Here is a 17,074-nt window from a genome sequence, read left to right as displayed (position 1 = left end):
TAGCTTTGGCTACACTATGCATTAGCCTATTATTTTGTTGGTTTAGGCAACATGTAGGCCTAGCCTACATTTCTGTGTGAATCGCATGCTTGTAGATATAACCTGCAACTTTCAACATTGCATAGCCTATGTTAATTATATTTTTCAAGCTATATTCTCAGTTTGTCTTTAATGAAACGTGATGCGTAATGGAAGCCTACATTGGACTGAGCACATTCTACAGGCGGGCGAGGGGCGGCGCTCACCTGAGCCAGCTGTGCCAACACCTGGCTCAAATTTCAGCGGTGAGAATAATGTGGGCTGGGCCACATATCAAAGCAATTCCTAACTCAGTGGATGGCAGTGAGTTTTGTCGCTTTACATCCCAAAGTGACGGCTGTCTGTCTGATTCCTGACTGTGAACGACATCACATTAGCCAAATAGGCCTATTTGGATTAGGCGCAGTGACGGACGCTTCTTGAAGGTATTCTGCTTTGCAAACAATTACCTACTGCTCAAGCTAGTTATGGACCGACACTATTAACCGAAAAGCCCACACAAAGATAGGCGTCAGCAAATAGTATCTAGTTTGGTTCTATATTTCGAAGTTGTTCGTACTACCTTGGCGTAGACTAGTTTGTCTTTGCAAAGTACTGAAGGAGGAGTTTTAAAGCGAGTGTGGGATAATGAAAATCAGATGCTTTCTTGTTCTCCCCGATCAAAAAGTGCAGTTTGTGTTTGGGCAGGACGACAACATAAGCTGCGCAATTTTTAAGAAAAGCTACCGGGTTCCTTCTCAACGCCTAAAAGCCTAAAATCTCAAATGTCTCAGATGGTTTTCGCAAGAAAGTTGTGAAATGTGGGGTAAGATATTATACTAAAAGTCTGTCATCGTAACCTGTAACAAAAGCGCTTAGGAACATAGCCTATTTCAAGATTAGGCCTAGGCTACTCCAAATATGTGTCCGGAGGCGTAGCGATAACTTAATTTAGTAATGGCAGGGCGTAGATATTGTTTAATAACTTGAAAAGATATATTTTGCACTGTGGACACGCGTTTCCCATATTGCAGACCCAATATGGGGAATTCGCAGGAGACGGAATGGGCTGAAAGAGGTCAACATTTGAGGAGAGAAATCTGAGAACCACGTCAAAGTTGGTGTTTTTTTTTAATGGCAGATATTCACATGTCCCAGCAGAATATTTGTTAGTGTTAGTGTTTTCAGCTTTTATGTGACTGTAACTATAGGCCTAGTTCCAAAACTGGGAGTCAGTCTTCAAGATAAAGTTAGACTACATTTTGATAGGCCTACTAGCCTACTATCATGCAATGCACTGCTCTGTTGTGAAAGGGTTGCCTTTCAACATGATCTTCCATTTGTGTGATGCATTGGAGATCCAATTCATCCTTTAGACTACTGATATGATCAGTATGATCTATATTTGAGTTAAACCATTAGCATTAGTTAATCTGTTTACTGACTTCCGAATGGTGGCGAGAAAAATGCAGAATGCAGGTTCTAACAGGAGAAAGGAACAATCATTTATGAGCCGCTCAACTGGTTTGGACAGTCTTAGTATCAACCTCATACTCATATCATATGTGTGTCACACATGTTTTACAACTACGTTGTTGATGATCTAAATGTTTTAGATTATTTCCTACTAGCAAGACATCATTGTCTTGTGGTTGCACTTCACCCATTTTCAAAGCAGAATCTGATGAGAATGCCTGTGTTCAAGTTGTCATGTTGAAGGGAGCTGCGAGATTCCTCATATTCAAGTTGAGGAGAACTGGTGATCAGAACAGATATCTAGTTGGTCCTTTGATGCTCAGTGAATGAAGTCATAACTAAATGTGTCAGAGTTTATTTGTGAAAATGGATTTATCAGGTCTTATTGGTTATTCATTTGCATGTCTTGCGTACAGCTAAGAAGGTGACCATGTGATAAGGATGTTATTATGAATGTTACAGTCTCCGAATTATTAGGATTCCTTAGTGCGTCTCATTTTTTTCTGCAGTCCTATCAAAGGCAAGCTCTGTTATTTGTATGTGTGTGTGTGTACTGGATGTGTGTGTGTGTGTGTGTGTGTGTGTGTGTGTGTGTGTGTGTGTGTGTGTGCGTGTGTGTGCATGCTACATGCCTTTAGTTTTAGTATGGGTGTGCGAGCCATCAGATAGTTCAAGAATAGCTCTTAGAGGAGACAGCCTCTCAACAGAAGACTGGAGCATTACAAAGGGAATGCACTTCTTTGGAAAGGGAAACAATGATTATTTTGGCTACAAGGTCATGGTTGAACTAAGTTCTGAAAGGTTACGGAGAGGACGCAAACATTGTTCAGTGCAATACAGAGATGGACTTCCATGTGTTTTGAATCCTTGCACACTATAATTTCTTGTGCAGTTCTGAGTCCTGTTTTTAGTTTCACAAGGCACTGCATGTGCACAGGTACACATTGAAAGAAGCTATGAGGAGAATCAGTGGTCATTAAAGCACAAGAGCTAAAGCTGTATTGTAAGTCATCAAAGGGTGTGCTGTCAGTCATAAATATTCCTCATTATGATGACAAATGGTGGCTTAGAACAGCAGATGGGTTAATACCGCACAAGCAAGATAAAGGTGTGGGTCGCCGGGACATTAAAATCATTGCTGTCTAGTAATTACTGTTGTGTCACATTACAGTGGTGAAATGTTCTCTTCCAGTGGCAGTGTCCCCTTATGCAAACTCTTTATGTCAGTATCAGGATTAGGGCCCTCTGAAGTTGTATTTACCCCAATTTCATCCTTATTTTTTCTTCTTCTTTCTATCAAAAGACACTTAAAAGTATGCCTGCTGTTGTAACAGCAGCAGAGACGTACAGATTTGTATGCAGCTACTGTAAACCTGTTTCCCAACACTTCAGGAGTCATGCCAATGAGAGAGCTAGGAGTCTGAACTTTTACTTTGAGTGCTAGCTCGCTAAGCTCCCGATCCGAGGTGCTGCTGTTTGGGTGTTGGAGTCTGGGCAAGTGCAGGACTGAGGAGGAAAGTAGTCGACACATCGCAATGACACAAATTCCATTAATCAGGACGTGCTCTGCCTCTTCACCCAAAATCTCTAATTGATATGCCTTGTCGAGTTGGATGAAAAAACATCTGCTAAAGGAATAAATGCATAGCCTGTGCCTTGAAAATTGTTGTGTATTCCCAAGTAACACGGTTTTCTATTCTGTCTGGTATATGATGGTGACATGTTTGTTCGCTATCAGCAAGCCAGATTTATATGGTGTGACCAACTTATCTAAAGTGGTGACTGACAGATACAGATAGGCCGGTTCTAGTCATTTGTGGACTGATGGTCATGTTGGATACTCACTCTCCTGAGTGGACTATTTCTTTGACCGGTGATTCACTGGCTGGTTTAACCTCCCCCTCCTACAGTCTCACATCTCATCAATTGAACTATTCAGGTTTCCATTATCAGTCGAAGTGAGCCAATGAATGGTTAGACCAAAGTGAGAATTATGATGTTCTGTAGAAACATTTGAACATGATTAATTTTAGCTGAGAATGCCCCTTTTTGTGTATCAAGCTCACAGACATAATAGTAATCTATTACACTATGTTGTAATACACATTTTATGGGATTTTACCTTTTCAAAATAAAATAGGCATGTCTCCACATTAAAGCCAATGCGTTTTGTACTAGTTTTATTTAAAACATTGCTTGCAATGGACAAACTGATATTAAAATGATGAAACTATAGATACAACTATAGCCAAAACAAATATATTAAGGCTAAAACTAAACCTCTCTTCATTTGAAAGACAGACTCTAGCTACTGATATATTTATATTATGGGATGAATCATTTGCGCAACAGAGAGAGAAAAACGCTGTTCAACTTGCATTACATTTGGGCCTGGTGTGGTGTAACTGAATGACCTTGATGACTCAGTGAGAGTAGGTTCTGTTGTTCCTCTTAACTAACAGATAAGCTTAAGGCCTGTACTGCCCTAGGGAGGGGTGTGGAATGCAGGCACAGTGCAAGTCAAGCCTCACTCCTAGTACACTCCTACCCCTCCTAAATTCGATTTATGAATTGACAGCTGTAATGTTAATGTGTCTTCTGGTTCACCTCAGATCAGGGAAATGACTCTTGTAAGCTTTATGGCTTATGTTGGTGTAAGTACAGTTGTAGGTTGGAATGATCATGAGTCATATCCTGATTTTTGAGATGGGTTGTTAGTGATTTTGAATGAAAGAAGAAAGAGTTAGGAATTGATGGACTGGTGGATCGTATAGCACTGTCTTAAGGTGTTTTCACATATAGTCCCTTTTAAAAGAACTGATCTCAGTCCCCTAAAATGGGACCAGTTTGGCTGGAAACTAGCCAATTTAATGTTACAAATGTCTGTAGGCCTATAATGAGCCTATGATAATAGCTTTTTTTAAAAATATATATAATGAACAACATGCCTTCTCTTTTGGCAATGGCAAGTCAAGTAGCCAGGGCAAAATAGGCTAGCCTACAATGCAAAATGTGAGAGAGAACCCAGGGAGATTTGTGTTCACAGTGCACAGCTAATGTGAGCCACTACAAGTCTAGGCCTATCTCCCGGGGTGGTCTCAGTTCAGTTCACGTTAGATGGTTTGAGTTCAGTTGGCGTTTTTACATATGCCCCCAAAAAAGGAGAGCCATTGATCTGAGTTCGTTCTGAAGGCTGAAAGGGACCAAGTGTGAAAACACTCTCAAAATCAACAGCAATACAGTATAGGCTACATATAACCAACTACTTTGTCAGTAGGCCTATGGCTGTCTGTACCTGTCTGTAGCGGTTTTATGAGCAGGAATGTAACTTTTAAAGATTGTACTTCTACTAAGGCCTACGGCTGATCCAGAATCAAACTGCATCAGCAGATTTGGCTTCGGGTTCACTCAGACATTAGTCTACATGTTTTTCAGATTATTCATTCAGTTTAACAAACAGTGAGAGTCTGTAAAAAGGTGATGATCACACAAGGCCTAACAGTTTATGGCTCAGTCAAAGTCTCTCAGGCATCTGGGTGTAGACGGTTGAATGACATCATTGTCTACCTCATTGCTGACTCAACGTGTGCTGAAGCTACCATGTGGTGTCTGATGACCATGTCTGGCTTGAACCATTGCTCAGAGTTTCTGCATCAATTCGCACCTCCCGTCTCTAAAGAATCCTTTGGGCACTCCCTCACAGGGCTCATTTGGGAGTGAAAGTCAGAGAAAGCTGACATTCAGGAGAAATTGGGGGTGTACATCAAAGCCTGATGCATGAACTTCAATAACTGAAGGCATATAAGATAAAGTTTGACGTGTATCCTACTTAATACCTGCCTACATACTGTAGTAGATGTTGTAGCCTACTGGTTATACACATTAACTCAATATGGCCGCAACGCGTAGGCCCATGTGCTTTTAAAACTCAGTGCTTGCCATGAACCATTAAAGGCTTTTTATATTTAAAAAAAACTCTCGGAGTGCTTCTACTAACCTTTTTTTGCTTTTGGATACACATTAACTCATTTGGTCATTGCAATTGGAAATGATACTCCGTTTATCTGCTCTTGAGCAGGGAAGTGAGGTCAGATACAGAGACCTCCAGACTCCTGTGAGACCGCATTTTAATGCCAGGTGTGTATGCAACTGCTTAAAGGTGTGTCACCTCAACCATATCATTCCCAGCAGGTGTGCACTGACCTGAGGGTAGCTGGCAGTCACCCCAATCAGGTCCACAGGAAATCAAGTAGATTAAATTTATTATAATGCTAGAAGGCAAACACACATTTTGAGACAGATTAGAGCAGTTTGATATGACTTCATTTAACCCAGTATTTTCTCAAGGGTGCAATGACTAAGTGAAGCAATACTAAAGTTATTGTGTGCCTTACAAACTAACCTGTCTGTAGCGGTGTTACGAGTAGGAATATAACTTATTACTTGAGTAATGCATGAGTAAAAAATACTTTTTTTCTAGGAGCAAGCACTCTTCAAATTCCTTTTTAAAGACTGTACTTCTACTAAGTTTTGGATCTAGCATTCTACTGTTTATTCAAGTGTATTGTCCATATACCTTTGTTACCACAAATATACTGTACTCCAAATCGTCAGGGAGAGAGAGCGAAGCACCTCTAAGTAGATACTGAGGTGCTAGCTGCCTCCAATAAAAACAAAAGTACTGCTTATCATAGACCACAATTCGGACAAAATGATGATGACTTACAAAAAATAATGGCAAAGAGCACGATTAGACTACCTGCTTACATGCGCTAGGGTTACAAGCTACATAGCTAATTGTTCAGAAAAACAAGCCTATTTTAAGACAAGCAGAGATCAGAGAAACACAGCACATTTATAAGCTACCAATAAGAAAACCTTGTTGACAGTGTTCTCAGATCAGCAAAGTATTTGCACATAATGTTCCAGATAAGTGGTTTGCGATCAAGGTAATTTAATTAGTCATCATTGAGATGGTAAAATAGACAGAGAAAGGTATGGGTGGAGTGAGGGGTAGATAGTGGGGGGAATCATTGATTGATCCTCTGAACCTGCTTCACCTACTGATAATTAAAAAATGTATACTTAGAGTACTTCATACAACATACTTTTTTACTTTCACTTGAGTCCGATTTCTCAAAAGGGAATTTTCACTTTTACTTGAGTCATTTTTAAAGGGAGTAATTGTACTTTACCTTGAGTAAAGATTTTCAGTACTCTGCCTACCACTAGTGGCTTGATGGCCTGAGCCTAGTGGGTCTGGCCTGAGCAGGATAATTGATGTCTGTCCCCTTTCTGTCCAAAGGTGTGAGAACCAGAGGTCCGCTGTCACTATCAACAGCCATGGCGTCACAGGCCAGCTATGGCAGCAGTATGCTGTGTGAGTGCTTGACTACATATCTTACCAAAATTCATCTTGTGTTGTTGTAATCACACATTGTACATATACTGTATGTGCATATTCAAGATTTATTTACTAATTTATCGTTCTGTGCATTTATTTAAGACATTGACCTTAACAACACTGACATTGCTGACTTATTTGTTGATGGTCAGTTGTGTTAACCTGTGAAATGCCTGTGTGTGTACAGTCCAGTCTATGAATGAAGAACTGAATGCATCACTGGCCACTGCTGATGAATTGTCTCGTGAATTTGATTCCCTGCTGAAGGAGGTTTCCCCCAACACAAACACTCCACAGGTATCACATTTCATTTTACATCCATGTACAACTTCCTTTGAAAAGTCCCTAGAAATCAGTTGACATGTCAAGAAGATGTTCCCCTGTGCTCCTCTCTGACATTAGAATTAGACATTGAAGCGTGGTGTGCTGCTTGTTATTTCTCCAGCAGCTGCCCAGTGAGCCCAGCATGAGGATCAACGTGATCAGCAGCAGCCCCACGCCTCCCTCGTTTGAGCAGGAGGGGTCAGGAGGGAGCAGCAGCAGCACGGCCAGCTCCTTGGCATACGCGCCCAACATCAGCACCTACAGACCCGGGCCAGGGTCCGGAGACTCCATTAGCTCAAACAGGTTGACCCCGACGGATCTGGCACCGGCTCGGCGGAGTCAGCTGAGCCCCAACCAATCTCCCAGTACTCGGAGACGTGGTCGGAGTCCGTCGCCCTCCAACTATGCCTATGGTCAGCTAAGCTCTCCAAATCAGTCACCCCGCACTCATAGGCGTAACAACTCTCGTGGGACTCTCAGTTACAGCCCTGTTTCAAATCCTGGAACTCCAACATTTGATCCATCTTCCGGTATGATTCGACTCTCCACCCCCACTATGGACCCCTTTCATTCGGGTCGTCAATCGCCACGCAGAAGCGCCTCCCCTCAGCCCTTCATCCAATCAGCTGCTAACACCCTGCCACGGAACTTTATGCCATTCAAACAAACAGGTAAGGAAACACTCGTGAACAACATATGATAAGATGATTTTCTAAATGTGTGAATGCCCTGTGTCTGTGTTATCTTGTAAGGTTGATAACTATGTTCACATCCTATCAAAAACAACCAATTGAACTTTGCCCTCTTTTTATTTTTTTAGAGGAGTCTCACAGACCGAAACTGCATACCAACTGGAATGAATCAGACCTAGATGTTTCATATGAGAAAAAACCTCATCACACTTATGATAGTAAGTCTGGTTAAGTCCTATTACTTCAACGTAGTTCTTGCCTGAACATGACCTACACTTTACCTAAATATGTTGCCTTATCTCAAGCTCCACTATACTGTATCTCTAATCTACGTATAGACATCTTGCACTATCTACCCTTATGTAAACATTTGGCAGTGTTTCTCTTCCTTCTCCCTCCAAAGTTTTGTAACAATCTGCTGTTAAGAAAAAAATTACAATTTTACTCCCATTCCAGAGACTGAGTGGTTGAGGCCATCTTTACCCAACCGCAACTGGGCAGAGTCCAACCTGGATGGCCCTCCTCCTGCTTCCAGAAAGGTTTGTGAACCTGCTCCTACTGTGGCATTTTGGTTGGTGTCCCATTTCCCATTTTGTATGTGCTAGAAGAACACTGAACCAATGTTTTATCGCGTGATAACGGCCTGACTGGTTGGACTATTTTCCTTCAATTTGAAAACAAGTTTAAAATAGACCCTTTGAATAAAAAAAAGCTTGATAGGATCCTATACAAGCAAATTCAGTTTGTGACAAGGGAATGGATTAAGATATAAGCAGTAGGCATAAGGCATAACACAACTAAGGTTATTAGTTTTGGAGTTTTATTCACATTTGTTGTGACTTTAGTTGGTGCTTAAAGCTGCCAGGCATTGGATTGAAACACACAGACTTACATTTTCTTCAGTAGAATATTCAGGAATGTGCTGAAAATGATCCAAATGAGTATAAATGGCAATGGCTAGCTATACAGATATGGGTGCTTGGATTGGTGTATCACTTCTGTCAGTAGACACAGAAACACTAAAAGAATGTGTACTCAAAGGTGTCATATCCTTTTTCAAACTCCCTAAAAATCAACATATGGGGTGTTTACTGCTTGGAAATTGATGAAATGTATGTAATGTGAGGACTATGAATACATTTACTGTATATTGGAAAAGTTGCTGTCCAGTCCCTTGTCGGTGAAATAACCACCCATCCTCATCTTGTTCTTTCTCAGGTGCCATCACATCACGGCTCTTTGCCAAGAAACACACACATATCCGTCTCCCCTGACCAGCCAATTATATCACGCATCTCCATTCCACCCACCGCACCAAAAGCGCGGCAGCATCAGCCAATCCCTCTGTCCGTCATCATGAGGCTCCAAAACCCTCATGCTACTGCCGTGACCCATTACCCAAGATACCCAGGGCCTGAGATGGACCCAGCCTTCTTCGTCCAGCACTTCCCCACCAGAGACTTCCAGCCGCAGTACTCCACCCTGGAACGCCAGCAGCGAAACTACTATGGAGAAGGTAGAGGCACAAGTGCAGAAAATACTGTAGGCACACAGTCATGGTCCTTCTAGAGTAAATGGGGCAGCCGTGGCCTAATGGTTGGGGCTTCGAGCTTGTAACCGGAGGGTTCCCAGTTCGATCCCCGACCAGTCCACGGCTGAAGTGCCCTTGAGCAAGGCATCTAACCCCACACTGCTGTTGGGCAGGCAGCTCACTGCTCTGGCTTGGTGTGTGCTTCACCTCACTGGGTATTCACTGCATGCTGTGTGTGTTCACTAATTCACAAATTGGGATAAAATGTAGAGACTGCATGCAGAGATCCAAAAAATGCAGAGATCTACTAATCTACTAGATACTAAATGTAAAGTCATGTTTAGGGACGACTTTGGACGACTTCAAAACGATTAAGACCTCAAATTTCAATTGAATTTAGTCAGACATATTCCATACTCATGGGGGTTTAAGTGTAGGTGTAAGTTATTAACAACTGACCATGACCCCCTGTCTCTGTATAGAGTTGAGACCATTTGAGGTGGACTCTGAAGTGGAAGGTCTGGACCCGGCGATGGGAGCCTCTCATTTCATGCAGGAGGGTCCGGTTCATTTCACTGGACAGGGTCCGGAGACCGCTGGGATGAGCGAGCAAAAGCCTAAGGTGGTCCCGCCCCCTCGGCCCCTCAGTCCCACGCGCCTGCAGCCTGTGCTGGCGCCACAGAGCCAGCCCGTGCCCAACCTGGAGGAGGTGCTGCGCATCCGCTCGGAGATCCCCAGAGCGCTGAAGCGCCGTGGCTCAGTGGAGCAGTCCCAGCCTCTGAGGAAGAGCCTCGTCATTCAGCCCAACCAGTACAAGCAGATGATCAACAAGCTGTTCCACCGGAAGGGCCTACGTGTCAAGGGAGAAACAGGCAGCGACTACAGCAGCTCCTCAGATGGAGAGGAAGGCTCACCATCTCCCACAGCAAGCACTTCCCCTCTCACAAACATAACCGGCACCAATGAGCACAAGGTAACAATTGGCGCCTGATTTTATAGCACCAATATTGTCACACCTTCCTACCCTATAGACCAGGGGTGGGCACACTTTTTGGCTCAAGAGCCACATTGGGTTTTAAAAATTGCCCGGCGGGCCTCAACTCTCACACCACACCAGCAAAAATATATATATATATACATACACACACATACCACATATCATTTAAATGAATAAATACTTTTGTTTTAGAATATTAATTCCTTAAGAAATACTGCTAATTTGATGCTTCATTTAATCTTTAAGAGCATTGTACACATTCAGTTCTCAATGGTCTTTTGTAATCTCCACTCAAACATATAGCCCATGGCTAGTTCTGTGCCTATGTCTGTGCCCCCTCACAGTTTACACATGTTCAGTAATGGCAACTACTGTTGCCTTCATGATTTCCTTTTTAGTACATCAATGACAAGCCAGTTGGAACCTGCTGCTCTGTCTCTCCCTCTCGTGCACGCTAAAACACGTTCCCAATTGGAGTAACGTCATGTTCCAGTTACATCTGCTGCAATGGAGATTACAAAGCATCATGAGTAACATGCTATTTTGGCATTGACATTGTACATGTGAACAGTGAAAAGCAGCTTGCAGTAAAGCTAACCACAAAGTTGTCCATCGCAGACAAGAAAAATGAGCGAGCAGCCTATGATAACCTAATTAAATGCTTGGCAGGCCGGATTGAAGTGTGTGGCGGGACTGATCCAACCCGCAGGTCCTAGTTTGCCCACCCCTGCTATAGACTGTGACCACAATTCCAGCTCACAGCAAACTCTAGTGTCTAAATTTGTCACGTTGCCTGTCACCTCAAGTTCACTGTGGTGCAGCTTGGTTCTAAGCTCTCTCCGCCCCTCTGTGTCAGGGTCTGAACTCTATCTTGGTTCTAAGCTCTCTCCGCCCCTCTGTGTCAGGGTCTGAACTCCATCTTGGTTCTAAGCTCTCTCTGTGCCTCTGTGTCAGGGTCTGAACTCCATCTTGGTTCTAAGCTCTCTCTGTGCCCCTGTGTCAGGGTCTGAACTCTATCTTGGTTCTAAGCTCTCTCCGTCCCTCTGTGTCAGGGTCTGAACTCTATCTGGGTTCTAAGCTCTCTCCGTCCCTCTGTGTCAGGGTCTGAACTCTATCTTGGTTCTAAGCTCTCTCCGTCCCTCTGTGTCAGGGTCTGAACTCTATCTTGGTTCTAAGCTCTCTCCGTCCCTCTGTGTCAGGGTCTGAACTCCATCTTGAGGCGGAGGAGCCAGAAGAGCTCCGGCCGTCACGCTCGCCTCAGCCCCCTGGTGCTGCTGCTGGACGGAGCTCTGGTGGGGGAGCTGGACACTGTGCAGAGAGCAGTGCAGGAGGTAACACACACACACACACACACACACACACACACACACACACACGTCTAAAACATCAGACTGAGCTGATATTGTGGGCCTATTCAGATGTGAGAATTTGTACTGATTTTGTGTGTTTGTGTGTTTGTGTGTTGGAAGATGAGTAACCCCAGTCAGTCAAATGATGAGGGCATCACCGCTCTACACAATGCCATCTGTGGAGGCCATTACTCAGTAGTTGACTTCCTGGTACGGATTGGAGCTAATGTTAGTGCACCTGACAGCCATGGCTGGTAAGTGTGTGTGTGTGTGTGTGTGTGTGTGTGTGTGTGTGGTTTAAAAATACTGCCAAATATTTTTGATGATGTGATGACATCATAAAAGTGCAAAACGATTAATGTAAAGAGGGTGATGAGGGTGATAACACACAAACAGCAGCTTATTGACCGGGTTGGCCACCCAGGGGATTTGCCCGCTGGGTATGACTGGTGCTGACTAGTTTGCACAGACTTGTGATCAGAATGTTGAGATTCAGGAAGATAATAATAATAATAATAATACATTTTATTTGTATTGCACTTTATATTATGGACAATCTCAAAGTGCTACAAAATTATAATGCAAATGGATAACAGATAAAGACAGATAAAAAATAATGCAATTTAAAATAGATTATATACATACACACACACACACACACACGCGCACACACACACACACACACTCACACATACGTGTATAAAATATACACACACACACACACACACACACACACACACACACAAACACAAACACACACATACAACACACACACACATCAACAAAATACATTTAACAGAAAGCTTTTTTAAAAAGATATGTTTTCAAAGTTTTTTTAAAAGTGTTCAATGTCTGTGGGGCCCTCAGGACGTCAGGGAGGGCATTCCATAGCCTGGGAGCAGCAGCAGAGAAAGCTCTGTCACCCATCCTGTGGAGCTTGGTTCTGGAGATTTGGAGGGTATTAATGATTGTTGACCGCAGGGGGCGTGAGGAGGTCTGGGGGGTGAGGAGTTCCTGTAGGTAGAGGGGAGCATGTCCATATATGCACTGGTGGGTGAGGAGTGTGATCTTATACTCTATTCTGAAATTAACCGGGAGCCAGTGGAGACTTTTTAGAATGGGGGTGATATGTTCATGCTTGCGCACCCTCATCAGGATCCTGGCAGCACTGTTCTGGATGTATTGAAGTCTCTGGATGCTCTTGCCAGAGATCCCAATGAGGAGTGCATTGCAATAGTCCAGCCTGGAGGAAACAAAGGCGTGGATGAGCTTCTCTGCATCGCCCAGGGTGAGAGTTGGACGGAGTTTGGCAATGTTCTTGAGGTGGTAAAATGAAGTCTTGCAGAGATGTTTGATGTGGGTGTCAAAAGTCAGTTGTGGGTCCATTTTAACACCCAAGTTGGTGACAGATGTTGACAGGGAGATGTTTTGTCCAGAGAAGGTGATATTTTTGATGGTGGAAGAGCGGAGCTGATGTGATGAGCCAACTAGAATTGCTTCTGTTTTAGAGCTGTTCAATTGAAGGAAGTTGAGCTTCATCCAAGCCTCTATCTCCTCCAGACATGTGGTCAGTGTGGATGTTGGCAGGGGAGCAGATGAAGTGGGGGTTGTCCTGAGGTAGAGCTGTGTGTCATCAGCATAACAGTGGAAAGTTATTCCGTGTCTGCTAATGATATTGCCGAGGGGGAGCATGTAGATGGTGAAGAGGGTGGGGCCCAGCACAGAACCCTGAGGGACACCACAGGTGACGTTGTGGGTATGTGATTTTGCCCTGCCCAGATGATCGAGCTCTTCTTTGGAACTGGGGCAATACAGAATGTCTTTCAGTTGGTTGTCACCTCCCCAGCCACAGGCGCCTCACACGGCTAATCACCAGTATACACATGCAAATTCCCAACAGGATCAAACATTGGATGGCATCCAATCTGAAAACACATTCCATAACGCTACCCTGGAAATCCAGAGTTCTCAAGAGAGCACAATATGAATGTGGTCAGCAAGTCACTCTTGCAGCAGTAATGAAGCTCATTTACCCATGCCCCTGGAGCCCAGCTGCAACATCAAAGTCCGGAATCAGTCTCTAAACGTTGGTTGTGGTGTTATCCAATTGCGTGCAGTGATGTTTTCAAATGCATGCTTGGTGGTAAATCAAACGAGAGTAATGGTCGCATGAGCTATATGACATTATTATTTGTTTGTCACTTCGTCTGTTTTTGTAACACCAAAGGATCGATGTATTTGGTATCAATGGAAAACTATGTTTCTCCTCTTTCATTTGATATGCGTGGCATGTCTGGGCGATGCCGGGTTCGCGAGTGATTCAAGCGAGAGTAATGGATGCACGGGTGAACGCAGAGCAATATAGACTGTAAATATGATATACTTTGATTTAACTTCATACTTGATCGTACAGACAAGTGTCTAGTCTCGTTGGAAAGCCCCGCTTCTGCTCTTTCGTGCAATAAAGGTCTCATCTCGCTGCAACTAATAATCACGGAGCAATGTAACAGAGAAGAATGGGTGTGTTTTTTGACGCACTTTTACGATTTCGGGCTTTGTCATCGATGTCATTAAGCGCAGAGAATCCTCTCTCGCATTCTGCCGAAGTAGGTAAAAACGTGTTGCCTGCGCTGTGATGACGAGTTTCTTCAGGCAGTACCCTTCCCTTGCCCCTTGCATTTTAAAGTCCCGATACTCCTCGACAGCCTCCCTGGTTGGCCCCCTCAGACAGTGATTTCGAGCAGAACTGGTAGTGCCCTGGCCAGAACTAGTGCTACAGTATATCAAGCATTCTGGGCATGCCTTGACAATGTCAGACACTTCATTATATGTCAGTGTACCATGAGTTTGAAACCATTATTTTAAGGTTATAGCCCACATTCTGTGTCTTTCAATAGGTCCGGTGGATAGTTTGTACAACTTGACAGTTCAGTTTCATTTCAGTGACTTTTTGAGGACATCTCTGATAGTATTTAGGCTATGAGATCTAACAAGCAGGTCAGCATAAGTTGATCTGGTGACTGCAGATTTGTGGCATGTCTCATTGGCAGAGAAAAGCTGTTGTTCTCGAACACAGTGCACTTCATCAGCAGAGTCAGTGTACTGATGAAGGAATAGATTAAATACACGGAAATGGAAGGTTAGCAAAGGGTATTTGATTTTTTATTTTAAAATACATTTTTGATGTATTTTTACCTGTGTGTGTGTGTGAGGATATTTCTGTTTTGGTGCTCAATTTGTATATGGGTCATTACAGATATCTCAGTGTATTGTATATCTGTGTTTAACTTCTACATTTTAACTGCATGATTTTCTATACTACATACATGGGTGATTATTTAAAATAGATTAATATTAGAAAATGTGACTTTAGCATGGATGTACTGTATGTACTTAGTAAGATGAACGCTTTTGCTAGTCTTTTTTTGTCTTATTGAATGATGGGGTGTGTCAAGACCTTGCTGAGGTGATTTGAAATGACCTGTTGTGCTTGTACAATCCATTGTTTAAATGGTTTAAATTAGACCCTAGTAGTAGTAAGGGTGTCTTTATGTCTTGTATATGCTTAGTATTTTTGTGCTGTGCATTTGTTTTATTCTACATTGTCCTAATGTGAGACTTGTGCTGTATTTATGAGGGCGTGTATTGAATGCATACTCTCTGTGTGTGTGTGTGTGTGTGTGTGTGTGTGTGTCCTGGCAGGACCCCGCTGCACTGTGCGGCCTCCTGCAATGATAAGACCCTGTGTGAGTACCTGGTGCGGAGTGGAGCGGCGGTGATGGCGGTGACGGAGAGTGATTGGGCGACTGCTGCTCAGAAATGTGACCCCTACGCTCCTGGCTATGAGGAGTGTGAGAACTTCCTCAGGGGTGAGGTGCCACACACCACTACATGTGTAAAACATGCTTCATAGCCTGAGAGTTCATTGTTTGTGTGTTTACGGAATTCGGTGGTGAATTATCGGGTGCCAAGCTCCGCCCAGCAGCTTTTGTCGACATTGCCGGAATCAGCAGAGTGAGAGACTGGCATGGCCTTGGACTTTAGGCCTTGTTTTCAGATAATGTTTCTACTGCGTTACCTTTGTTTATGTTTGTACTTATGATTTCTGAGCTAACTTTTTTTGTTCTTTTTATTCTTAATATTATATATCCACTTTTTAAAAAATATTCACTTTAAAAGTTTGACCAAGATTTCGTTCGTTTGCCTTTTTGGAGGTTTTCAACCTCAACTCTTTGTTGTGTGTCTAACCTCTAGACTGGCAGGTAACACTTATCCCTTTTTATTTACATTTGTATACACCTGTGTTCAAAACAAAATTAGTTCTAGTTCTATCTAGTTTTTACTGGCCAGGTGTCTTCATGAAAAAAATAGTTTAAATGCAATTTACAAAGCAGTACAGTAAAAACAAATACTTTCACGCTTTCTCAGCTGTCTGGTATGTGTGTTTGTGTATGTGCGTGTGTGTGTGTGTGTGTGTGTGTGTGTGTGTGCCTGTGTGTGCCTGACTCACCTCAGGCGTGGAAGACGCTATGGGTGTGGAGAACAGCGGCGTGCTCTATGCCCTGTGGGGCTACTCATCCCAGGCCCCCGACGAGCTGAGCTTCAGAGAGGGAGACATGGTGACCATCCTCCAGAAGCCCGAGGGGGTGGACTGGTGGTGGGCGTCCCTCTGTGGCAGGGAGGGCTTTGTGCCCAACAACTATTTTGGGGTAAGTGTGGAACACCGCAGATAACAAATCACTGAGTCTGAACCGTCCCTTTCTTAGGCCGTGCCTCTGACTAAGCACCAGTTTAGCAGCTTTTCAGAGGCATGGCTGCGCTCCATGGGAAAGTTCCTTTGTTTCATTGTGTCCCAGCAGCGATTGTCTGAAAACATTTCTGTAACGTGGGAAGTCTTTACTGCTTCAAACGGTTTTTCGTCCTGTGTTTGAACTCTATTTCTCTTTTCTGTCCCTCAGCTTTTCCCAAAGGTCCGGCCTAAGAGTCTGTGCTAGATTACAACGCTCCCTTCACTTCTTGGACTGTGTGGTTTTATGGACAAGCCACTTTTACTGAAATGACCCATACATTAACTTGAATGGAAATTAATATTAACAAATAGAAACGTCCAATGACCGTAGTTATATGTAAGTGGTATTCCATCCATTTTATACATTTTAGTTGTTTAGATTTTTCCATCATGCTTTCCTTGCCATGCGAAAATCATTTACCTCTTGAGGACTTAATCTTGTAATCTGTTTTTACTAGCAATTGTGTTGTTATAAAGAATTGTCATGGTTGAAA

At 43.3% G+C, this 17,074-nt stretch overlaps 1 protein-coding gene across 4 annotated transcripts; it reads left to right on the top strand.

The window, feature by feature from the left end:
* Positions 1-244: 244 nt before the first annotated feature.
* On the top strand, positions 245-17,074 carry ppp1r13l (protein phosphatase 1, regulatory subunit 13 like). 4 transcript variants are annotated; one of them, XM_062552206.1, is made up of 13 exons: positions 245-464; positions 6,800-6,874; positions 7,086-7,195; positions 7,344-7,893; positions 8,043-8,132; positions 8,371-8,453; positions 9,133-9,430; positions 9,928-10,418; positions 11,642-11,773; positions 11,912-12,045; positions 15,494-15,660; positions 16,307-16,500; positions 16,750-17,074. In XM_062552206.1, exons 2-13 carry the CDS (start codon positions 6,838-6,840, stop codon positions 16,783-16,785), a joined length of 2,322 nt encoding a protein of 773 aa, XP_062408190.1. In that variant the 5' UTR covers positions 245-464; positions 6,800-6,837; the 3' UTR covers positions 16,786-17,074. The 4 variants fall into 4 exon arrangements, with proteins under 4 accessions (XP_062408190.1, XP_062408189.1, XP_062408187.1 ...); XM_062552205.1 differs by lacking the exon at positions 245-464 and adding an exon at positions 564-844 and having other exon boundaries at positions 7,347-7,893; XM_062552203.1 differs by lacking the exon at positions 245-464 and adding an exon at positions 566-844.

Source organism: Sardina pilchardus, chromosome 13, assembly GCF_963854185.1.
Source record: "Sardina pilchardus chromosome 13, fSarPil1.1, whole genome shotgun sequence".
Lineage (NCBI taxonomy): Eukaryota > Metazoa > Chordata > Actinopteri > Clupeiformes > Clupeidae > Sardina > Sardina pilchardus.
This window is presented reverse-complemented; position numbering and strand designations above follow the sequence as displayed.

Excerpts from the sequence above, each read along its gene's own strand:
- ppp1r13l (XM_062552203.1), top strand. Across the intron at positions 7,196-7,343 it reads CCAACACAAACACTCCACAG|CAGCTGCCCAGTGAGCCCAG; the intron begins GTATCACATTTC and ends TTATTTCTCCAG. Across the intron at positions 12,046-15,493 it reads GCACCTGACAGCCATGGCTG|GACCCCGCTGCACTGTGCGG; the intron begins GTAAGTGTGTGT and ends GTGTCCTGGCAG.